This window comes from Coccomyxa subellipsoidea (genome assembly GCF_000258705.1).
Source record: "Coccomyxa subellipsoidea C-169, whole genome shotgun sequence".
NCBI classification, from domain to species: domain Eukaryota; kingdom Viridiplantae; phylum Chlorophyta; class Trebouxiophyceae; family Coccomyxaceae; genus Coccomyxa; species Coccomyxa subellipsoidea.
This window is the reverse complement of record NW_005178031.1, coordinates 1,575,937-1,600,054: the sequence shown is the minus strand read 5'-3', so window position 1 is coordinate 1,600,054 and position 24,118 is coordinate 1,575,937. Positions and strand designations below refer to the sequence as shown.

Below are 24,118 nucleotides of genomic sequence, written 5' to 3'. Positions count from 1 at the left end.
CTTCAGTGTTACAGCCTTCAATTAGAGCAAAGGCTGAAGCTGTGCCTGTCTAGGCAAGTGCAGCACCATTGCATGGCGATTGATGGCAACACACACCTACATCCTACATCTAGCGATGGTAGTTCCAGGCACTTGAAGTATGAGATTCAACATGGCGTGATCTGCTGATGTGCCGCATCATCACCCGTTTCACAACGAGCAGGTCCTTAAGATTGGCAGCACTTCGTACTGTCTTTCTGGACGTAAAGACCCGAGGATCCGACAGATAGCGTGTTTTGCAGCTTAAAACTCTGAATCGGCAAGCATGGTATACAAGCAGGTACGTTGGAATTGATTCAAACCCCGATTATTATGTCTTTGCCTCGAGGCATGGAAGCTTCCTCTATTTGCCACCAACCGTAAAGCCTCCATCAAGCGATACAGCGTATGCGAATTAATGCGCACACCTGTTTGGATTCAATGCAGGTATTTCCTGACGATGGTGGCACGGTTTTCAGCAGGTGTGTCTGCCATCTTGTACTATACTTATTATTGACCTTAGTTGCCAAGTACGATGCGTGACGAAATTGCTGCGCACTAGCAGGAAAGATGATCCGAAATTGCGGCAGGACTGGCTGGACAAGTGCTTTAATTGGTGCCTTTTTGGGAATCTTGAGCCAAAGGTTGTCTGGGACGGTGAGCAGTGAGACACCCTCTCTATAAATTGACATGGTGCTCGCACTGCCTTGTGTGTCTTCAGTCATCTTGGCTTAACACCTTTCATTCTGGCAGAGCTTCATCATGACTATGTGCAGTCGACATTGGCCTTCATGCACATTCTGCATTGCAGGGGCCATCTGCAAGGAGAAGCCAAACAACAAGTGGACAACCGATGTGTATCTGGACTTTCTGGTGCTGTCTGGTGAGGGAGTGCCGCGCCAGGTAATGCATGTCCAGGGTGAGAGTCTCAGGGATCTGCTGAAGGGGAAGAAGAAGCACCACAGACAGCTCCGCCTACAGACAAGCTTCCTGGGAAAGCATCTGAGGCAGCAGATGGAGGCCAACTCTTTGGAGATCCTGAGGGCAGGCATAGGTAAGCCAACCCGGGAGCCTCCCATCACGCTGTCCATGACCATGCCATTTGGCATCATTCTTTGTGTTCTTCACAAGAGAGCAAATCGTAATAACGGTGGAAAACCTGGCGAGTATGCAGTGCTGAGCACATTGGGATGCTTTCTGACAGACACTGGGAATGGACCGTGGCCACGTCAGAGGACGTCAGAGGGAATGTCAAAAGAAGTGTGTGGCATCCTCGAGCTGCGCACTGTGCTCCAGCTGCACCAGCAGCGTTGCAACATCTGTGAAAATGACATCCAGGCACTGCAAGCCATCCTCAAGCAGAAAAAAGGTACTTTCAAGCTCAAATAATTGACAATCGAGGCCCTCACTTTATACACCCAGATTCATGTGGCAGCTGCTCTGCGCACCACTTTTTACTGGCAAATATCGTGGATGGCTTTTGTGTTTTGCAACAGGAGCAGCAAGGGGCATGCCATGCATTCGAAAGGTCTTCATTACTCCAGAAGTGTATGACAAGATGCATGCAAAGCTGAAACGGTGGCTGCCAGCAGAGGATGCAGATTCTTAGTGTCTGACGTGTCAGTACGTAAAGGATTTGAAGGAAATCTATTCACATGCCAGTGTTCAACGATCAATCCTGCCCCTGTAGCTAGAGAGAATTGCGGGTCCGCTGACACTGCACATGGCATGGCTTGGATCGTGTCAAGCGTTCTCAGGTCCCAGGTAGCATCAGAGACAGTCTGATACGTACTAGAATTTCTTGCAACAGTATTGTAAGAAATTTCCTACTCTAGAATCTATTAGTCCTGCCTGGCGTCAAGAGCATCACTGCTCTGCACTGTGTATACAAAGAGTTGCCTCTGTCAATGCTGTAAGGCTAGTGTGTATCCCCTTCTTCCTTTCGCTCCGCGGCTCTGACAAGCTTCGCGAATCCCTCCTGTTCAGCACAGACCAGGGTCATCATTGCACCACTGCGCATCCCTCTCGAATTCCAGGAATCTACATCAATTGACAGAGAATAGTTAGTCCGAAAATACGTCCGACAAATCTGTATCTGAACAGCACCGCAAGGGACAATGATTGTCAAGTTGCATGCCGTTCTGATAACCATCCTCTGGCATGTTGTGTTGGCTAAATTGAACATCTAACCAGACATGTGGAATAGCTGGCAACGCACTGGTCCGTTAGGGGCCAGCGTGGCCGCACATCCACCCACGCATCGTCTGCGGCTGATGCCGGCAGGTGCTCCCACAGCCCCAGAGCCAGCCTCTCTGCGCCGGCCCATGCCACCATCACACCGTTGTCCGTGCACAGCTGCGGCGGTGGCGAAACCAACTCCAACCCAATCCCTTTGGCAACCCCCTGCAAACAGCCAACGCGCATTCACCACGCCTTCTCCTTAAGCTTATCAGGCCAGGTCAATATCAAACTTGTGGCGCTGTACTCTAGCGCTTGCTTTGAGTCTATATCAGATGAGCAGCAAGGCCCTGTGCCTGGTGTCAACTTGCAAAAGGAAGGGACAGAGGGAAGGCATCTGTGCATGGCTCAGTGTCTGACCTGCAGCTTGGAGCGTAGCAGCTTGTTGGCAGCCACTCCGCCGGCGACTACTATGTGACAAATGCTCGGCTCAGCTTCCAGCGCCCAAGCAGCTGCCCGCCTTGTGCGCTCCTCCAGATGCGTCAGCGCCACCCTCTGGAACGAGGCTGCAATGTCCGCGCGCACCTGCGCACACACCGTACCAGTGAATTTTCATTAATGATTCCATAATTTCCCAATCCATTGTTGACCACAGCCCTCCCCTGTCCTGATGGCACCCATGCAAGGTGACCGCATGGCATGCCTACAAGCCGCTTGTATGAGCACGGTTCAGTTATGAGACATCAAGCAGGCATCAGTAGATCCAGCAGAATACAATCTGCATTCACCTGCCGGTTTGCATCTGTGGCGGGCCCAGGAGCCTCAGCCTCGATGGCGAGCCTCACGGCAGTCTTGAGGCCGGCGTAGGAGAAGTTGCAGTTGGGGCGCATGCGCAGCGGCATCGAGAACTTGAAGCGCTGGTCGTCCCCCTCTGCCGCCAGCGTCTCCACCGCTGCCCCCCCGCTCGGCCGCAGCTCCAGTCCCAGCAGCCTCGCCACCTTGTCATACGCCTCGCCTGATGCACATGCAAAAGCACACATAAAAATGGCTAGATAGCCCACATATTAAGGAAATGCTGCTGAACTGGACTGAACTGAACTGAACTGGACTGAACTGGACTTGATTGAAGAGCATGATAGAAGGAGCGTCTGCTTGACTGGGCTGTTACGTTTAGAACGAGGGCTGTTATGTTTAGAACGAGGGGCCTCCCCTGGCAGTAGGTATTGCAGGGGACTCTATATCAACTCTAGCTCTTAGAGTCCCCGGGGTATTGCAAGCCACTGCCTGCTTCACATTGAGGTCATCTGGTTACTAAAGGCCAGAGAATTACAGTGACAGGAAGAGTCTGTGAAAGCCTGTGTAGGCACAATGGCCCTGATCAAATTTTGGACATGTGACTTCTCCTGAGATTTGTTAAAATGGAGAGGTTCCCCTTGATTGAGGGAGACTGGCGCACCGACAGCGTCGTCTAGGGTGGAGCCGAGGAGGGAGTAGCGGCCGACGCCGTGCGCGATCACCAGCAGGTTGTGGCCGCCGCTGACTAAGAGGCACAGAAAAGGGAACGCCACTGGTGCACTTGCCCTGGCCACCAGCGCATGCGCCTCCATGTGGTGCACCGCCACGTACTTGAGGCCGTGCTCTGCCGCCAGCTGCCGCGCCTTCTGCACACCCACCTGCGCGCACAAATCCCTTGCTCTACAGGCCATCAGTCTCCTACTGTCTTGTGTTGTTCTCCTATGTCTGCATCATGACATAGTGCCACAGCATCACTGATGTGCGGACTGTTCACTATTATCCTGAGCTTGGAATAGCATGGGACGGATCAGGAGGAGCGCTGGGTACCTTGAGGCAGAGGGAGAGGCCGGGTCCGACAGTGACTGCCACGGCTTCAAGGTCTGAAGGGCGCACGCCAGCCTGCTGCAGTGCTTGCTCTACCGTGGAGTCCATGGCAGCCTCATGCGCCTCCTGGGCCAGCTTGGGGACCACGCCACCCCATGGCGCATGTATGTCCACCTGCAGTATGCCAATGTCTGTTCGGTAGGGATGCATTTAGGCCCCAGACGTCATGAAATAATGCCTGTGACTTGCATGTTCTATTGTTTTATGCTTTCTGTCGATCAGCCAGGGAATCACGACAGGACGGTGCGCATGCAAGGGCGTGCATTGGGATTTGTGTGTAGGGGAAGTATGGATTGCCTGATTGGCGATGGCTTGTCCTAGAATGGCGCCGTCAGAAGCTCGAACCACCGCCACACCGGTGTCATCGCAGCTGCTCTCTATGCCCAGCACCAGGCCTCCCGCATGATCACCTGCTGGCCATGCCCTTCATCAGCGCCCATGTGCAAGGCCGCCCCAAAAAGATACACCAGTGGGAGTGCAGTGTTTTCTGTGCCCAGCGAGGTGCTCACGTTCTGTGCGGACAGTGTGATCTTGCTGAGCCATTGCAGCATAAGATCGTTCTGCCCGTCTGTAGTTCCCTATAAGTCTGCTTGTACGTTGGTAGAGGTCCTTCTGGAGACTGTGGGAAGAAAAGTACTCACTATGCTGCGTCTGTCTCAGACTAAGCGGACACAGGCGGAAAGGGAGCAGCCTGATCATGTCACATGATTACTCTGCATAAAACTTGCCTATTCTATTTGTTCCTCTGCAGAGACACGAGCAGGAGTGTTTTGGACAGATTCAGATGTACTGCAAAAGCAAATTTGCTGCCGGATTCCTGGCTTCGATCTCCGATAGCGGAAACATCGAGAGTACCGTACTTGTGTCAAGGAGGTCCACTTCAAGAGTGATCTTGGTTGAAGGGCAGCAGTCGGCAGCTCAGTCGTCCAAGGCTGTTCATCCTATTCTGGCTCCGCGGATTGGCACCTTCCCTTCAACAGGAAGCTAGCCATGCCTGCTCCTATTGTCTTCTATATTGTGTCTGTAAGTTTCCTCTTGACTCTAGACCTTACAGCAATATCTTCGACCCGAGCATAGGCTCTCAATTTTCTTGTCGACTTGACGCCTTGACGATTACTGAAGTCCCAAACTGTTTATGCAAAGCACATCCGGTGCACTTTCAAAGCATTTCATTTGTAGCTGCAACAAAGTCCGACCCCTTGACTTTTTACTTAGAAAAGAGCGTCCCAGGTTGCGATCTCTAGCTCCTGCTGAAGCAATTCGCATGTCTGATGTTGCCCATTCGTCACAGCAAATGCTGTCTAACCGATTTCTAACTAGTGTCGGTGGATCGGAAAAGAGGCTAGTTCTTCTCATTTTGAACTTCCGGCTACCACCAGTCACTTTTGCTCTGTGGAAATACGGTGAAATGCTCGTGCTGCGTCTGCCTGCCCACATCATGTGCCACATACATCATTGAGATTCGTAATATTGAACAGCATGGCAAGCTATTTATCATATTGCTTGCAGCGCAACTTAGGGTGGTGGCAGATGGAGGGGCCAACCGGCTCTATGACATGGTCTCAACTTGGTCCTGCCCATCAATGCCAAAGCTTTCCCCTGCAGACTTCGTCCCCGACATCATCAAGGGAGACTTAGATTCCATTCGACCAGACGTCTCGGATTTTTACCGACACCACGGTTCACGGTGAGGCCCGCCTTGCGTCTCTGATGCGCCTAAAGTGACAGCCAACATGAATCATATCAGGGAGAACAAACACATAGCCGAGGTGCCCATCTGAATGCAGGATTGTGGATCTGTCCGATGACCAGGACAGTACAGACCTGCAGAAGTGCATAAACTGCGCCTTGCACCAGCTGGAAGAAAATTCCTCCCGGCTGGATGGAGCCAGCATCCTTGCTGTGGGTGCGCGCTGGATCCCCATGTATCTGATCCCCACCTGCATCCACTTCTAGCCCTGCTTGCTAGATGGCTGTGACCCACCTAGATCACCCACTGCAAACATCAATGATGCGCAGAAGGGGGCTTTGAAGCCACAACGTCACCAAAGATGGTGGGTTTGCAGGGGCGCTGGGCGGGCGAATGGACCACGTGCTGTCCAGCCTGAACACGCTGTACAAGCACAAGGGGCGCAAAATTCTGCTGTGCGGCGACGGCAACCTGGTGCGCCTGCTGCCGGCTGGCCGCTCCTGCCTCACCCCCGATCGCTCCGTAGAGGGCCCCTCATGCGGCCTCGTCGCGTTGGGGGCCCCGGCCACCGCCTCCTCCAACGGGCTTAAATGGAACCTAGGTGCGCGTGCTCCCCCTGCATCAGCTCTGCCCTATGTGCTGCCCCCTTCGCATGCTTTCTGGCAGGGCGAATCAAGCCAAGAGAGAATGCAGACATGAAGACAAAGCGAGCGCCGATGGCTGCCTCGCAGGTACCACAGAGTGCATCAAGAGTACAAGTCAAACTTCATGCAAACGGCATCCTGTGTTTTCAGCTATCACATGCAGCACGGAGACCTGCATGGAAGTCATTGAGAAGTCTGTGGGGCCTCATGCTTTTCCTGATGGAGACAACTAGGCAAAATGGCAATCGCAGCTCCTTGCTGAATAAGCTCGCATGCCTGGGAAGATGTGAAAGTGTCCATGACTGATGGGGTCTTGTGCATGCAGACAACACGCGCCTGGAGGTTGCAGGCTTGCAAAGCACTTCAAACATCATTGTGGATGATGAGGTGATAGTAGACACCGATCAGCCACTATTGTGGATGACAGAATTCCATGACCCAGTGCAGATGCCTGAGGCACAGCCTTCAACGACTAATGAGTACTTGTAGGGTCACAGCCTATTACATTGTACGCCAGATGACTAATGGAAAGCATCCCAGTGAAAAGCTCTTTTGAAGCATCGTGCATGATCTTCAAGCCAATGCACATCAATTGACACCACTGTTGGCTTGGACCGAAATGCAGGAGCTTGGAGCCCTGACTAAAGCAGTGTGTCATACTTGCAGAGGCAATTGCATCTGCAAGCATAGGCGGGTATATTTGCTAGCGGAGTGACAGAGTACTGCCACTTAAAGGTCAGACCACTTATTCAAATAATTAATGGTAAACCTTGAAGGTGAAAGCTAGGTGCATCACTACTTCCCAAGACCGGCATGTGACATTCCCAATGAATTATAAAATGCTGCCCCCCATGAAAATAATAAGTAGAGGTCACCAAGCTGCAATACTAGTATAATTGCCTGAGCATCCTATGGTTAGGAGTACTTTGACAGACTTGCAACTGCAAATTGGATTTAAACTGTTGTACTTCTCCCAGTTTCACCCTGCACTTTCCCCAGTTGCAACATAAATGCCACACGCAGCACATGTGGCTTATATAAAAGTGAGGACCTCACCCGCCTGCACACCTCTGAAGGTCCATAAAATGCATGCACGCACAAGCCCGTCAAAGCGACAGGCATGCAGCTAAACCACGTTCTCGCCTCTCACTCTCCCTCTCTTGCAAAGTTGAGCACAGCATGCAGCAGACTTTTGTATTGTACAGGTATTCTGGGACCAACGCTGAAATGAATTTGGCTTCTTGAGTGGAGGAACAGTCATTTCAGGCGGAAGAATCTCGATCTGTGCTGCTGTGGACTGGCCTCCAACAACGCTGCTCTGCATTCTGACATGACCGGGTACAGCAAGCTTGTCTGGGGAACACGCCCCCATATCCTTTTGCCCTGCACGTGACAAACCCCACCCTGAATCATGTATGCACACGACAGGCATCTAACAAACACCACACCGAACCAGACTCCAAACAGGAGAGTGAAAAGTCACATGAGCGCACTTCCCCACCTGCAAGGAGGCTGCCGTGGCGCAGATGTACTTCAGGGCGTCAACATCGACTGGTGTGAGCATCAAAGAGGCCTTGACAAGCAGCCCCAGCACTCTCGCCGCCTCCTGCATGCGCTTGCCTTGCCAGTCCTCCTCTGTGTCATCCACAGTGCCTTCCAGGGGAGTTTGGCCTGCACCAGACCGTGCCTTCACTTTCAACTTGGTCAGAATACAAAGGTGCAACCTTTTCAGACCCTATCTCTATGAGCCATGTACTTGCAGGCGAGGTGGCACCAATTACAAGAACAAGGACTGTAACAATCAGGCCGCGGCTGGCGCAAGCTTTAGTTGTGTAATCATGGATTTGTGCATGAAATGTGCAAGTGCTCACCGGAGCCGGTGGCAGACTCCTCCACCCAGGCTGCAAAGTCGCCCACGAGGGAGATGTCCACCTCATCGCTCCCATCCGCGCTCACCCTCCTGTTGGCCGGCCCGCTAAGGCACCCCAGAGGCCCCTGCAATATCACCATAAGCCATCACCCAAGCTCCAAAATATGCAGCGTGAATCATAGTGTTCGAACTTTTGGTCAGACATCGCATGCTGTGCGCACTTTCATCAGTGAAGCAGCAGAGCAAGCCTATCGAGCAGCGCTTTGGTACAATCTGCGGTCACTCCGGCAGGTTTGCATGACAGCGCTCTAGTTGGCCATCTCAACAATTGCTTCTCAGTCATCCTTATCTCGAGTCACCCCTTTGAGTCACCAAATGTAGGAGAATCCACATGCTGCCACAGAGTGAGGGCGCACCAGGGCGAGCCAGGAGCGGAGCACGAAGGAGCGACGGCTCGGGTCGGAGGGAAGGGGGGCGCCTAGGTGGTGGAGGGCTTGGAGGGCGTGGCGGCGCGCATTGTCGAGGTCGCCCAGCGCGAGGCCGCAGGCCGCCATGCAGCGCTGCCACTGCGCGCGTCGCACCGGGTGCACCACCATGCTGCTCCACCCCGATGACCTGCCGATATCACAGCACAGACTGTTGGCTTCCCAATACAGGGCACTTGTTAAGACAAGTTGACGCTGACGTGTCAGATGATCTCTTATTGTAGGGCACGGGAGGATGTCTACACAGCACAGTTCAAGCGCTGGATCACAAGCTATGACTGTCCCTTGCGCGCTTGACAGATTTGCAGGACAACAGATGCATCACCAGGTTTAGATTGCAGATTGATCTGTGACCAGTGGGAAATGGTTGCATGACGGAAGGAAGAGGACTGGTGATTTCACGTGCTGGCAGGCGTTCAAGAATTGACTGTTGGGCAGATGATGACCTTGCAAGAAGGGGAAGTGGGAGAGATTTATGGAGGAGGTTTTTCTTGCGTGCAAGGGAAGGAAAATACCTGAAAGATGGGCCGACGAGGTGGGAGGAGGGCCGGGTGTGGCCGGGCCAGAGGGACTTGTGGCCGAGCTGCGTCTGGGAGCGCGCCCGGTAGGAGGCCTTGAGCACGGCCGCGATCTCGTCCGCCCTCTGGAACAGCCGCAGCGCCTCCGACGGATCAATCCCCTCCTCTTGCGCTGCATGCGCCGCCCTCTCCCACCACCACACAGCCTGATTTTACACACTTCCACAAATGAGTAGGCACGCAACACCTTCATGACCATCGCTATTGATGATTAGCCATGAGAATGCTTCATCCTTGATTCCTTAGGAGGACAGCATGGGCACCCACAGCAACTCATGCGCAAAAAATCAGATCTCTACAAAACCTCTGGGATCGTTGTTAGATATACTCAAGAGGGGGAACAGAAGTGGTATGTCAGTGCATGTCCCTGCCTTATAAATCTGTGACTACGATTGCCATCGATTCAACACGAGAAGAGTGTCTGCCCTTTTTGCTATTCTTTTGTGACAAGTGCCAGCTTACGCTACTCGCCAAGAGACGGCCCTTTTGGACCTCAAAACAAGGCATCTCTGCCGATGCTGTGACATGGAGTGGGCTGCAAAAGGCAGCGCACTAAGGAGCGATCCAGCGTACCTGGAGGGCGCGGCGCCACTCGCCGGCCTCGACGCCGGCGCAGGAGTGGGTCCAGTGGTAGGCCAGGATGGTGGCCGGCACGCAGCCCGCGCGGCCGTCCTCCTCCAGGGCGCGCGCCAGGTCAGCATGCAAAGCGCGCCGCTGCGAAAAGGGGATCAGCTCGTACGCCACGTCCCGCGCCAGCACCTGTTGTGTTTTACACCTCTCCTTGAAAATCTCTTTACACCCTACAGAATGTTTCCTGCAGTCATGCTTCTGCAGCTCTTACCCTTACTTGGAATGGTGACTTGGTAATCCACTGTGCCTGAAAGCCTAGACTGCAATAAAAGCCCATAGAGGAATGAAGAAGGCTGGAAGACCTGGGTCATCATCCAGGTGCCGGGGACATCGGTGGCGCGCAGAAAGCGGGCGGCTTCGAGGTCGATGAGGTCGCGCTGCAGGGCCTCGCGGCTGGTCGCGATCGGGTACATGTCCAGCAGCAGGTCCAGCGACACCGACATCCCCATCACACTCGCCACCTGCACAGCGCATATTTGAGAGCATTGGCCAGAGGTTGCACGCATGGGCATCAACGCCTGGCAAAGATGACTGCACCAAACTCAAACTGTGATGTTAGTGCAGCACTCGGGCATGTGTGCCCTACACCGTCTATATGTAGTGTTGCCGCGCATGCAAAAACAAGCTAGCAGCTGGGTGGCAGATGCAAAGGAGCGACTTCCTTCATGCTGAACAGCACTGACTGCCACACTATCTTTGCTTCAATGCAAGAGCGCTGTCGCATGCTCTGCTCATCCAGCACATCCTGGTTCATATTAAATATACTGCAAGTCCTGAGAGTCACCGTAGTCCTCTCAAACTCAATTAGCTTTCACATAAAGATAGCGACCTTGAGGGTGAGCTGCTGGCTGGGGCGCAGGCGGTCGACGCGGTCGGTGATGAGGGAGTGGATGGTGACCGTGTTGCGGATGAATGCCGACAGGTCAGCCTGCTCCACCGCACCCTCCCGCCCCGCCTGGTGCTGCTGCATGTACACCACCATCTGCGCAGCACAACACCACCGCACTCTTTCTCTCTGTCACCTGGATTCTGCAGGAGTAACGTTTGTGAATTGCCCCAGCTATAGCTTGCAACAAACCACACCCTTGTCCTGATTCACCACTCAAATAAGTATATACAGGTTCTGCAAGAGGTTCCATTTGTGTTGTGCATACGTCGTAGCTTGTCACAACCCACTGTACAAGTACGCTTTCGTGACAACTGCAGTTGTCACAAAATTGCAGACCCTCCATCACTGCCACCAGGGATGCCCTTTCAACCTCTTGCGTGCCAGACATCACGGGAAGGAGATGCATGTGACATGTCAAAGGACATTCTAGTGTTCTTGAACACAGGAATGTCCATGGCTGCCAGCCAGGTATGCTCATTCAGATACGAGTGGGGTGGGAGGGGCACGCACCTGTTCAATGTACAGAGGCATTCCGCCGATCTTCTCCCACAGGTTGTGCTATGCAGAAAGGGCGCGCTTTTGTGACAATTGAGAACTGCAAAATTTCCATGGCTGCCACCAAAATCACATTTTGAAATTGCACAGGCCACCAAAGAAACATCTCTCTAGATTCAGGTGGGTGACAAAGCGTTCACACCTGCTCGATGTACAGGGGCAGGCCGCCGGTCTTCTCCCACAGATTGTGCGCCACGTCCGAGCTGACAAGCACGCCGTCCAGCGCGGCGTTGAGGAAGGCCTGGGTGTGCTCGGGGGTGAAGGGCTGCAGCACCATGCGCAGCGTGAAGGGGTTCTCCCGGATGTCCTCCAGCAGCGTAGACATCTTCGCGTGCAGCGCTGCCTTTGCCGCCTGCCACCACCAGAGAGAAGGTTTCACTGGCAACTGGGGACACCGGTATAGAAATATTTTCGCGTGTAATCTCCCTGGCACCAGCCTCACATTCATGTTGCATAGAGAAGTACTGCACCCACGGCTGCATGTGCTTTGAGGTGGTGGGTATCATTGACAATGGCATGCTTGGGAACACATGAGTAGAAGGGCGTTAATGTGCTTGACTGATCTTATCATGCAAGCGAACACAATCTTTCAGGTATGTCTGTGCATTTCTACAGACCTGCCCTGGAAGGGGAGAGGCAAAGACGCCGTCGTTGGGCCTGACTGCCACGATGACCATGACGGGCATGTCAATCTCCTCAGCGCAACGGGACAGCAGCGACCACGACAGCGCGTCGGCCCTGTCAAAATTCTCCAGCAGCACAACAAGCGGGCCATACACCTTTGTCCACTCCCTCAGGGCGAGAATGAGCAGCTCCTGCTCACCAAACCCACATGACAGAGTCAAATGATTTATTTAGATTGATTCCCAGCACACAGGATTTTTTGCAAAAGAGTACTTCGTTTGTGGCTTCTCATACCAAGCACATATGGCAGCATGCAGAGCTTGAAGGGATGAATTCGTGCCTGCAGCTTGAGAGCCTTGAACTCTGGACTCAAGTCGACCTTGGCGTGAGGCATGCCGCCCAGCGTGTGTGAGTGGTCTACGTTGATGGTTGTCTCGCTGCGCCTGAGCCCTCTGCCAGAAGTCCTTGACCCAGCCATGCTGTCCAAGCTGGTGCTCCTTGTGCGCAGCACCTGCATTTGACTCCCAGGAGCCTGGTAGTCATGCACACAGAACAACCCGAGCCTCAGAGATGACATGGTTTGGCGTCAAGTGCTTGCAAGCTCCCGATAAGTGCAATCTAGGCAGGTCATGCAGGGTGCCACCCATGAAACATTGGCAGAATAGAAGGAACGGGCATCACCTGGCCGAATTTCGAGGCCTTTATATCTGCCTGCTGTTGGAAGGTTGCAAAAGTCAAGAACGGCGAGCTCATCTGCCTGAGATCTTCCTGCGAATGTAAGCTCTCATTGTTCCTCGCTGATGCGAAAGCGTTCGGCGAGCTTGTGAGGGCCTCCCTCAGAGCCGCCCGAGACAGGAGCCCTTGTGGGCCCTTCATCCGGGCTGCCGAGCCAGAGCCCTGAGTTTGACTTGGGACATGCGGCATCACATCGGGAAGCGGTGAGTGCCATGGCTGCAGCGCGCTGGACTGTTGCTTCCTCAGGAACAAGGAGCCAAATGTGCTCCTTGAGGCCTTGCGTAGCATTGACTTGGGCTGCGGTGGCGCCTGCTGCATGCTCAGAGCCGCTATGGCGGCATCGCACGCCTCGTGAAGGCCGGCAGGCGCGCTGAACCCCAGCTGTAACTCCCCTGTCTCGATGCTTGCTGGGGTCTCTGGACCGCCGTCTGGATTTGTCTTCGTGTCTGACAGGCCCCTGGGTCTCCGGGCTTTCGGTAATGCCCCGGATGCCAACCTGCCGAGCATGTGGCCCACCAGGGGGCTGCTGCACATCCTCTTGATCCTCTCTAGCGGGCCCCCATCGCCGCTCCTCTTGTGCTGGAGCTTTCCGGCGGTGTCGGAGAGCCTGCTCGACCGGTTGGCCGGCGACGGGCATGCGGTGCTGACCTCGCTCTCAGACGGCCAGCTGACCACGTCGATTGTTTCGTGCAGCGCGGCATCGCCAAAGGCCGACCTGAGCGGCTGCCACGATTGCGTGGGCCGCTTGAAGGACTCCACCTCGCCACTGCGGATGGGTGTCAGCGCCTGTCTGCTGTGGAACCCCATGTGCAGCGTGCGCTCCAAGCTGCCTTCATCCTCCCCCTGCAGGGTCCGCCGCCGCGGCGCGCTCGACGCCAGCTCGTCCGACCGGGCGGCAGCCGGCACCGGGGCCGGGCTGCTGCTCGAGCGCGCCAAGTGCGGCTGCGGCGGCGCCCCCGACTGCGACACGCGCGTGCTGGAGGCCATGCTGCTGTCGCTGGTGCGCCGGCTGGTCGCGGCGGACATGTCGAGCACCGGCGGCCGCTGCAGCGTGGCGGCTGAGAAGTTCAGAATGCCGGCCGTTCGCGGGCCGCCAGCCTCAGAGGAGCCGGGGCTGCTGTTGGCCCCACCGAAGAAGTTGAAGCCGGAGCAGCTGCTGTCCCGGCTGTGGACGCTGAGGCCTGTTGTGCTGAAGGCGCTGGCCTGCACCGGCTGCCGGGATGCGCTGTGACCCCGCAGCTGCTGCTGCGGCTGCGACGGCTGCTGCTCGGCAGCTGCCTGACGGCTGTGCGCGCGGCTGAGTGCCTCCCCGCTCGCCGCCTTCATGTTGCTGGCAATGTTCGCCAGGCTGTTCTGCTGGGTCAGCGGCGGCTGGGCCATCAGTGCTGCGGCCCTCTTTGCGTCCCTCAACCCCTTCTGGCCGCGCAGCAAATTTGCCAGAGCCCCGTGCAAGGCGCTCTTCTGCGGGACCCGGGGCGTGCTGACAGAAGGCATCGGCGACTTGGACACTTCCCTCGACCACAAGCTGGGCATCTGCACGGCGTCCGCACCCGTGGGCAGCGGGCGTTGGGACATCCTGCTCTTCATGCCTGACGCATACCGGGCTATGCTGCCCTGCAGCGCCGAGCGGTCCGGCGTCTGCATGCCCTTGGACTGTGCATACTGGTCCGGGTTGATTGGTGTGCTGTTGGACCCCTCGCGCACATCAATGGGTTCTGCTTCCTGGGCCTTCTGCAGGGACGTGCTGCGGCCCTCCAGGGCGCCCTGCGATGCCGACCTGTGCATGCTGGATGACACCGTCTCCGCTAGAAGGTCCGACACGGTGCGCTGGCTGGTCTGCTTCTGGTACGAGTCCAGCCTTGTCACGGCCGTTTCTGCGAAGCCTGCAAACGGGTTCCCTGCATTGCACCGCTCCGTTGTCGAATGAGCAAGGTGAAGTCAATAGCAATTGTACTTTCACTTCTTGCTACGTGGATCTATAGCCACCTGCCAATCTGTTGATCATGCATTGGATGCTTAGCAGACCAAGACCTTGGTGTTCTGCTGCGCGAATGACTCTCGTGAGTGACTCACCAATTGGTTTAGCGCTGTCCGGCATCTTGAAGATAGGCATGCTCTGCTGCTGCATCATGGGCATGGATTTGGAGGGGTGGCCTAGCAGGGGCACTGCATGCGCCAGTGACTTCCTCTGCCTCTTTGGGCCCGCCTTGATGCCAGGTTCAACAGATACCTGTACACACCAGCAGACCTCAACTCCTCTCTCCTACTAGTGTATGCACACTGTGATTGCTAGGTGAATTGCAGTGGACAGTGGAGTCGATCTTGTAGACATCAACTAAGGAAAACGTGGGCATTTCACACTGACAGCAATCGTGACATTTATCACTGTCTCGTGCTGGAGTAGGGACGAAGCATAATCAGTATGCTGCATTGCAATGGACAGGTGCAGAGGGTAGGACAATGGATGGAATGTGCAACCTGGGCATTGGCGGCCGGCAGCGTGGGCATTTCATCTTCTAGCACCTCCAGCAGGCCGGCCAGGGACTTGGTCCAGTGGCGCCAGTCGGCCTCGGCGTCGGCCAGGCGCTTGCCCAGCTTGGACACCACCATGGGCCGGCCGCGGCCGTCGCGCCGGCGCATGGAGTAGAGCTGCCCGTGCGCTCGGTCGTGCTGAAACAGGCCCTTGAATACCCGCCGCCACGGGTACATCGCCTGCACGCGTGACACATTGCTCATTCTGTCACTCCTGCAGTAGTGCTGTGTCACTCAGGCGACATTAAGTGACATGATCAACCCCTTAGTCATCATTGCATGCATGAAGGTGTCCTGGTATGATGTTGATGTGCCTTGCATATGGCAGGAGAGGCGAGGTGCGTCTGCAGACAAGTTGCAGTCCAAGACTGCCACATACTCCACCCATTGTTGGACTTGCCAGGTTTGATCAAGGCCCAGTGACCATGGGCATGGTGCTGACTATCCGCAGTGCTTCGGCCAAGCGATCACAAATTTTTAGCAGGGCAGCCACCTGGCCTCGGTGGTCAAAGTCAGCAGAGCTGAAGAGCATGGTGATGGCGTCCCGGTTGCCTCCCAAATTGGAGCGCTGGATCTCCTCCATCAGCCGACTCTTGCCCATGCCGGCATCTCCCTCTATCAGGATGCAGCCCCCCTCTGCAGCCTCCACCAGACTGTCCACTCGCCCATAGATCTGCAGAGCATATAAATATTCCCATCAACACTTGCTCCCTGTACAGGCAGAGCAATAATCGATAAAGCAGTAAAAGCAGTCATCAATCTGCTGGCGCATGTGTACAGCACCCTGAAAATCTCTCTTTGGTGGGCATGTACTGGGGGCAAATGGGCATGCAGCGCGCACCTTTGCGAGCGCATTCTCTGCTCCAATGATCGGCCTGTGTCTGGCTGTAGCAGCGACACCAAACAGAGCCAGCTTGGAGCTTGAGAGCTTGGCTTGAGGCTGCAGCTGCTGCTCCGTCATGGATGCCATGTCAAAGTCCTGCGCCTTGGGCGCCGCTATGAAGACATCCAGAGGAAAGGCCTTCCCTTTCACCTGACGACAAACACCTTTGGCATGACGTATCAAATTAGATACAGCAGTAAAAGCTGCACCTGACATTTGCTCAGGTGTAAATGAAATGAGCATGCATGGTGGGAAAAGCCTACCTTGATGGGTTCTGGCTTGACAAAAGCAGCCGCACCAGCACCCAGCTGGTGTGTGGTGTAGTCACAGAGCACGGAGCCCAGCCCGCTTGCAGCCTTGACCATGAGGCGGGCTCTGAGATTGACAGCATCCCCGTACACAGTGTATTCGCTGCGCAAGTCCGATCCCACGCATGCGCACAGCAACTGGCCAGTGGTCACGCCCACCACACCCTCCTGTTTTGCAAAGCACATAAGGACTTTACAGACAAGACCAAGCACATGACAGCTCTTGATACCCATCGGCACAGATCAACGCTTGCGTGAAGAAAGCCTGCTTTTCGACTCAGCAATCACAAGAGAAGCAGGCTTTGGGAAGCTTGTTAAGGACATTATTTGCTGAACAGGGAGGGCAGACCCACCTCTTGAATCTTCTCCAGGGAGTTGACAATATCGATGGCAGCGCGGATGCCTCGTGAGGGGTCATCCTCATGGGCCTTGCCCGGCAGACCAAATGCGCAGATGGACAGAAAGCCCTTCTCATCACAGCGTAATTGCAGGAAGGACCCCTCGTGCTGCTTCATGATCCGCTGGACCACCTCAATCGCCGCCTGGACACTTGTGATTGGGTCCATGCTGCTTGTTGTGGGCCTCTGCATTGCGCAGAGTCGGGAGTGAGAACATGAAACAGACTGCCGAACTGTGGCCTTTCATTCACAACAAGCATGCCACTCCACAGTCGACTAGTCAGCCAGTCAGTCACAGTGCATCCCTGCCAGCTAACTCAGAGGTGATCTGACAGGAATCATATTAGTCTGTGGGCATAGGGGTCCAGACTTGCCTTGATGGAGGGAAAGCCGATGAAGAGGACGGTGCAGACTCTGATCTCATTGATGAATGCCAGGTGGCCTGCCTCTATGCGCTGTGCAAGGCTGTCAGGCAGGTGCATGCGCAGCACATCCAGCGCACTCGCTCTCACATCTTTCCCCAGATTCATGAAGTCCTCAAAGCCGTCGGACTTGGCCTCCCCTTCTGTGGCAAGACCCTGTTGGCACACACAACTCACCACTTCTCTACCAATCTCCTCGAGCGCTTGGATGTTCCCATATCAAAGTGAAGGCATGCAATGGCATATTAAATTTTTCACCTGACCAGCTGCATGCACGGACGCCAGCTTTCCCCCATATGCGCATAGCGGTCTGACTGTGCACTTGTCCTCCACCTATGTACACACCAAGATTGATCAGTAGATTCACACAGGAGAAAACTGTGTAAGCCCTTGTAACCATGCAAAGCCCCACCTGTGCAATGACCTCTGCACTAAGGCCGACTTCCCCCGCCTCCAGGAAACCCTCTACTAAGCTGATTTGCTCGACAGGCTGGCGCTCTCCATCCCCCTCTGACAGGTGCGGGTGATCTCCAATGAAGAATTCCCAGCGGCCCAGTGAGCTCTCAGTCTCGGCTGTCCCGCCCACATGGAAGGCACAAATATTGCCACATCCAACCGCCACCTACAACCAGAAAGCCTAGTGAGGGGCCGTGAGATGATGGCAAGGCGAATGCAAAAATGGTGACGGGGCGTGCAGTGATGCTGTTGGGCCGACATACCTTGAGAGAAAGGGTATGGTTTGAGACGCGCGGTGGCGGGCTGCGTGGGGGCCGCTTGCTTCCAATATTTTGACGCGAGGCGGATGTGTCCTGGTTTTGGGTCTCGCGCCGGCTTGCATTCGCAGAGTCTGGCCTCTCCTGAGAGTATCCACGACATTTCTCACCTTCTCTGCACGGTTTGGCACATGCATTCTTGTATGCATTTCGCACACAGCTGCACTGCCATACATGCCTTCGGCTTGGAATAAGCTGAAAAGGAGTTGAAAATAGTACCTTGCGGGTGGGTAGTAGAGATTTCCAGACGGCAGTAGACCATCTTCTCTCCCGCAGCGCTGCATAGTTGGATACCCGCCTGGCCGTCCTCAATACAGGCAGCGAGCTCCTGCGGTCTTCCTTGCTCTTGTTCATCTGCAGCCAAGCACACCCATTCAATTATTTCTGGAAGCTATCCTGTCAAGTATAATCCAATCACCTGGACTGGCACACCAGCATATCCGACATCTTACCTGGACCGAGCTCCATCTGCGAGGCATGAGAGATCCGCGGGACTTGACGCGCGAAGCTCTGTCCTTGCTCCTCCTTTTCAACAACCAGTCGAATCCCCAGCCGCCTGATGCGCGCGTGGCTCGCCGGCTTCCAGCGGCTGCTGTTGGTGCCTCTGCGATCTGCTCCGTTGGCACTTCATCAACAGCTGCCATGCTTGACACAGGAGGCACCTCCTTGTCGTCTGATATGCTTTCAGCGACAGGCCCCGGTCCCCAGCGGGTTAGAGGCTCCATCTCTGCCAGGAGATGGCTCGGCTCTGGTGCCTTTGGGCGGGGCAAGGCGGGTTCTATAGCCAGGCTCGCCTCTTTAACAATAGGGCCGACGAGCTGTACACTGGTTCGTTTCTGTATCTTCGGGACGTCAGTGCCAAAGCTGCCGCTGCGCGCTCCCAGAGAGAGGCTGTTGTCGCTGCGGAAAGGATTGATTTTGGCGCGCTTGCTCTCTGGCATGGACATCAGGGATGCCCTGGCTGCGGCGATCCTCTCCGCCTTCCTGATGTTCAGGGAGTCCTTGTAGAGGGTGCGCAGCTGCGTGCGGATGCGGTCGCCGACAGCCGTGTCCACCAACAACGCGATGTCCTGCGCGCCCGGTGCCGGGCCCTCCAGCCGCTGCTTCACAAACTGGCTGATCTCCCTGTGGGACAGCGATCCCGGGGCCGAGGACACAAACTTGGATGTTGTGACATCCCATTTGACGTCCAGGCTTGGCACGTTTGCCATGTTGCTGGCGATGGAGCCTACACTGCTTGCAGTCTCCAGACTGGAGACTGGGGCGAGGCCGGGATCTTCGCTGTTGACCTCTGCCACTGTGCGCATGACAGGAATGTGCGGCGGCCGGTGCGCGGCGATGGATGTCTGCCTGAAGTAGGCCTCGAGAGGTACGCCGCCGAACGACTCCTCGGGCTCGGCCTGCTTTTTGCTGGCGGCCAGGCTGTGGAGGCCCGGCGCGAGCTTCTGTTTCGCGCTGGACTCTGCTGCGGCCTCTGGCGCTGACGGAGGCTCCGATGGAGCTCTTACAACGCTCGCCACTGGCAATGACCGCTTGATGAAAGGAGATGCAGGTGCGCCGTCAGGATGCAGCCGGCTGACCCTGCAGCCATGATGAGTAATGTGACTGTCTGTCATGCAGAGAGCTGCAGGCAGGGGTGCACAAAATAGATATACGACAGAAATCAGTGCATGCTTGGGCTTTATAAACTTGCTTTATAACAACTGCTCTATATGGGTGTCATCACCTGAGCTGACTGCCTTCTGTGCCTTCTGACAAGCCGCGAGGCCGCGGCACAATAGGACTCCCTTTGCTGATCACATGCACGGTCCCAGTCTGGGTGTCTTCCCCCTCAGAGCGATGCCGGACAGGACTGTGAGCCTCATAGTGATCGCTGACCCGCGGTGACCTGCACTCCAAGTTCTCATTAACAAAAGAAAAGAATTTCCTGTAGATAAGCTAAATCCTGGAAGAGCTGGCATGCAATCTCAGCCATGCATGACATTGTACGCTAATGTCCAAATTTTGGCAACTTGGGTAACATACCCGCCAGATGAGGTATGGGATACTCTCTTTGGGATATCTGGAGGTCTGTCAGGTTGGTTCCACAGTACGGGTTCCCCTTCTGCTCCCTGGAAGCCCCTCAGTGCCTGCCAGCTGCGATCAGGCTGAGCAATACAGCTAGTGGAAGCCCATTTCATTTCCTGGGATGACTGCCAAGGCGTGGGCGAGTCGAATGGCGAGCTGCTGTCCTGTGTGCCATGCCCTGATGCTCGCCTGCTGCTCACCAATCTCTGCAGCATCCCCGTCATTCCTGCAAGAAATTCGCATCATTAGGAAGGCGATCATGTTGGCGGTCCCATGTTTTACCACTCTCACAGGGCGTAGTGCTGGTGCATGCAAGCAGTGCGGGACTCTCTAGGCAAGGCAGTGTCCCTGCGCCAGCCTGACCCACATGGGGAGAGCCAGTGCAGACCTGCAGAGTTGCTGCGCTGTCGTGTCTGGGCCGCCTGTCGCTGGCTGGAGGTGCCAGATGGCAAGGAGCCAATAGAAGCAGCGGATGATGTTGCCGAGGAGCACGAGGACTGGGCCCTCCTCAGATCATCAGACTTCTCAATGCTTTGGGACGCCCCTTGAGATGATGACAGGGACAGGTGCCTGCGCCATCACAGTTTCAACCATAAGGTTTTTTCTGCATTGTCCCCATATATAATACTGCACACACCCACACAAAGTGAGCAAGAAAGCAGAGAAGCATGCACAAGCTGCACAGAAGCACACCTAGCGCGCCAGCCTGAGGGCCCTTCTCTGCTTGGCTGGCTGGCGCCTTGGCTTCCAAGGGCTTCGCCCCGTTTGCTGTGCCTGTCAAACGCCTCCAGGGCGTTCGAGCGGGGCTGTGTGTCCGTGGACATGCGAAGTGTGCGCCGCCACAGCGGGGTTGAATCTGAACCCCTGTCCACAGACCCCCGAGACGGCATCTGCGGCTGGACTCGCTCGGTCTTGGGCACGGGCGCAACCTTCCCATCCATCAGCATGCGCATGGAGCCTGCGCAGCCACATGGATATTCATGTCGACATGAACCTCAATCTTGAGGAAATCAAGATAATGCCATTGCATGCTTGCATGCTCGCGGCAGGCATTCTGCAGGCGTGCTTTGTGTAATTCTTTGCATGGATTGGCACCCGTTTGATATGTGCGCAGGTGTTCTGCATTGTCAGATGTGCATATTGCCCACAAGACCACAGGGCAGGGTTGTGCTTACCGAGAGATTCTGCCAGGGCCCATGCGCACTGCACGCTGCGCAGGGTGGCTGCTGCCAGGCCCTGGTCATGCGACGCCGCCTCCTTGGGCGTGGGCAGGAATGCGCAGATCATCGAGTCCCCAGCAAATCGCATGACATCACCCCCATGCACCACCACCTGCACCCCACTCAGCAGATGTGAGTGCAACTTCTACTGGTCTAAACTTTCATGACCTGCCACATTGGCAGAGAGCATTGTGAATCACTTCAATGTCGAATAAGCTAATGATTGGCCATGCCATTTGCTGAGCATGCCTGGGCGTCACTCATTGGCCACCGGGGAGCGTATTACAGGTAAACACCCAATTCTTCAAAGGAGCAGTGGTGTGTCATGCATTACCCAGGCACCAGCAGACCACCAGTAATGTCATGCAGCCTCACCGTCTGGATGACAAGGGTGAAGAAGTTGTTCATGCAGCGAGTCAGCAGCTCAACCCCTGCTGTCCCTCGCCTCCCCAGATCCTCTGTGAGAGCAGTGAAACCTGTGATGTCCGCGATCAACACAGCGCCTTGATACTGCGTCATGCACGGCACCTGCGCATTTCATGCACACAACATATAAAGAAACTGCATGCCTACACTCGCATTTGATATTTCTGCTCTGAAAACCTCCTACAAATGTCCTTCTTACCTGGCTTGAGGCAAACTCTGGTGATTCTTGGACCAGGTCCTTTCGCAAAAGGCTGGGCACAAAGGGAGCCAGGGCTTCCAAAGCATCCAGAGTCAGGGAGGTGGCGCTTGCTTCCACAGCTGTTCCACTTTGAGCATGTTCCAAGGATGTCTCATGCTTTGCAAGGTCCGAGTCTGGTTGACCTGCCATGAGCATTTATGTCTTAAATGGCTCGCACTGATGCATCTTTTAACACTCAGTCTATCATATGTAAGTCAGATGCCTGGCACTCACCCTTTTCAGGGAGGGCTTCGGCATCAGTGGCATGCGTCTCAGCCTCTGCCAATGTGCTCAGGCTAGTCTGGATCTGTCTTGGGAGTGCATCAGCATCCCTTCCGACAGAAGCCAGTGCCAAGACGGATGACAGACGCGTCCCAAGCTTGTTCCACATGCCACTGCTCACTCTTGTGAGACTGCTGCCTGTACCAGGGGCCAAGCCTTGCGGCTGTTCCTGGCTAACCTGCTCTTGTTCTGGGGCTGGGCCAGCAGCGGTGCTGCCCTGTGTCTTATCACCATGGTCGGCTGTTGCAGGCGCAAGCTCAACTTGTATGTTCTTGCCGCTGTTGCTCGGTGAGAGCCTGCTCGTCAGGGGGATCCGAGCCTCTGCCCACAGCTGGATCCTGCTGGACGATCTCCTCTGCCTGCCGGTCTTGGGAGGCCGCTGTGCTGCCCCTTGCGCGGCCTGCATGCACAAGCATGTCACACACGCCCGATGTGTCTTTTGTAATGGGTACACTGCATGCGTCAGGACTGAGACATCAGTGATAACTTCAATGTTCTATTATGGAGGCCTTCCCAAAAATAGCTGCGTTGCAGAAAATTGCCCACCTGCTGTGCATCACCATCGCTGCCGAGGCTGCTCTTCCTTCGGCGGTCTTCTGCTTGGGTTCGCTCTTGAGCTTTCCTCTCCTCCCACAGGTTGAGGACTGACCCTGCTGCAATCTGGTGAGCATGGTGCTCATCGCTGAAATGCATCACCTTGATCTTGTCCTGCCCCTCTCCACCAGAAGTCCTGTACACGAATTAGAAAGCCCTGATGTATCAATGATCACTATGGTGGCAACTTCCATCACCGATGCAGATTTCGACAGGCATGTATGAGAGCCTTTGGATCTGAATCGTGCGGATTACCTGCTGAAGCTTTGCGACAGTCCTGGTGGTGGCTGCTGTGACTTCTGCCATGCCTCAATGTTTGGCAATGGTTGCTTGTTCAGCAATTCGGAGGTGGAAGGCAAGTTATTGCTTTCTTCCAAGATGTACAAGCCAGTGTCTCCTAGATGTCTTTCCAGCGTCAATTTTTCTGGTGCTGCTGGTGTCTTTTCTTGAACGAGAGACTCTGGATTGTCTATTCCAGGCGTGGCATCCCCTGGGACAGTTAAAGCCCTTTCCATCGTCCTGAGCATACATGCAACAGCTTTCATTGATGGTGATTGATGTCTTCTGCAGCTCTTGGGTACAGGGTCAGGACGCTTCCCTTTGACTAGTATGAGGCATCAGTTTTGGTACAGCATATTCGGCAGCTTTAACATGCTCCACAGTGATAAGGAGTAGGGAACCACCACACCTTGGTTGCTTTTAGTGAGTTCATGGTGCCGCTCTCATGTGCACAACACCTGCTGATGGGCCAAATAACTTCAAGCAGTACAGGACACATTTGAGACGACAACACTATTGACCATCCTGAAAAGTCACTTGCAATTCACCTGTCATATCATATTCTATTTTTCGCTCTGCTGGAGGTCATCGAAGAACCACAGGGGCCCGCTTGTACAATCAACCTTGGACAGAAGCAAGTCAAAAGTACTCAGCATCAGAGACTCAAGGCTTATATCAGTTGCCAAAGGAAAGTGTCTGCAACTACATCAAAGAAGTTGTTGCTTGTGCAACGGTCGTTATCAATCACCTTACAGCCAGCAGCGACAGGCTAAAACGAGATGCCGCGTGCAAACTTTTCATTCAGGGTCATCAGGCTCTGGCCAGCCTTCCCTCTGCGTGGCATGGTACTCATATAACATTGAAAATAGTCGACAACCTCCTGGATCAGACTTCGAAGGGC

General features: G+C 55.0%; 3 protein-coding genes across 3 annotated transcripts; 1 reads left to right on the top strand and 2 right to left on the bottom strand.

Annotated features, from left to right (window-relative positions):
* Positions 1–118: 118 nt before the first annotated feature.
* COCSUDRAFT_48195 (peptidase M22, glycoprotease) lies at positions 119–4,245 on the bottom strand (the record flags this gene model as incomplete). Its single annotated transcript, XM_005646119.1, has 11 exons — positions 119–319; positions 466–500; positions 584–675; positions 830–1,072; positions 1,223–1,387; positions 1,515–1,996; positions 2,237–2,421; positions 2,617–2,781; positions 2,985–3,211; positions 3,653–3,869; positions 4,039–4,245. 6 exons carry the CDS (start codon positions 4,243–4,245, stop codon positions 1,885–1,887), a joined length of 1,113 nt encoding a protein of 370 aa, XP_005646176.1. The 3' UTR covers positions 119–319; positions 466–500; positions 584–675; positions 830–1,072; positions 1,223–1,387; positions 1,515–1,884.
* An 877-nt stretch (positions 4,246–5,122) lies between these two features.
* On the top strand, positions 5,123–7,400 carry COCSUDRAFT_33727 (Thiamin pyrophosphokinase). Its single transcript, XM_005646118.1, has 5 exons — positions 5,123–5,436; positions 5,605–5,782; positions 5,883–6,001; positions 6,162–6,386; positions 6,755–7,400. Exons 2-5 carry the CDS (start codon positions 5,679–5,681, stop codon positions 6,916–6,918), a joined length of 612 nt encoding a protein of 203 aa, XP_005646175.1. The 5' UTR covers positions 5,123–5,436; positions 5,605–5,678; the 3' UTR covers positions 6,919–7,400.
* A 286-nt stretch (positions 7,401–7,686) lies between these two features.
* Positions 7,687–23,244, bottom strand: COCSUDRAFT_56833 (hypothetical protein; the record flags this gene model as incomplete). Its single annotated transcript, XM_005646117.1, has 33 exons — positions 7,687–7,812; positions 7,931–8,100; positions 8,301–8,424; positions 8,716–8,914; positions 9,300–9,508; positions 9,936–10,121; positions 10,295–10,453; positions 10,822–10,974; positions 11,392–11,439; positions 11,579–11,788; positions 12,054–12,251; positions 12,440–12,571; positions 12,742–14,693; positions 14,869–15,025; positions 15,274–15,507; positions 15,821–16,000; positions 16,169–16,360; positions 16,474–16,686; positions 16,872–17,102; positions 17,330–17,494; positions 17,751–17,960; positions 18,058–18,195; positions 18,331–18,465; positions 18,564–19,692; positions 19,838–19,999; positions 20,305–20,404; positions 20,567–20,748; positions 20,872–21,136; positions 21,354–21,510; positions 21,774–21,926; positions 22,523–22,744; positions 22,891–23,058; positions 23,194–23,244. The coding sequence occupies 33 exons, from the start codon at positions 23,242–23,244 to the stop codon at positions 7,687–7,689; spliced, it is 8,310 nt and encodes a 2,769-aa protein (XP_005646174.1).
* Positions 23,245–24,118: the final 874 nt, after the last annotated feature.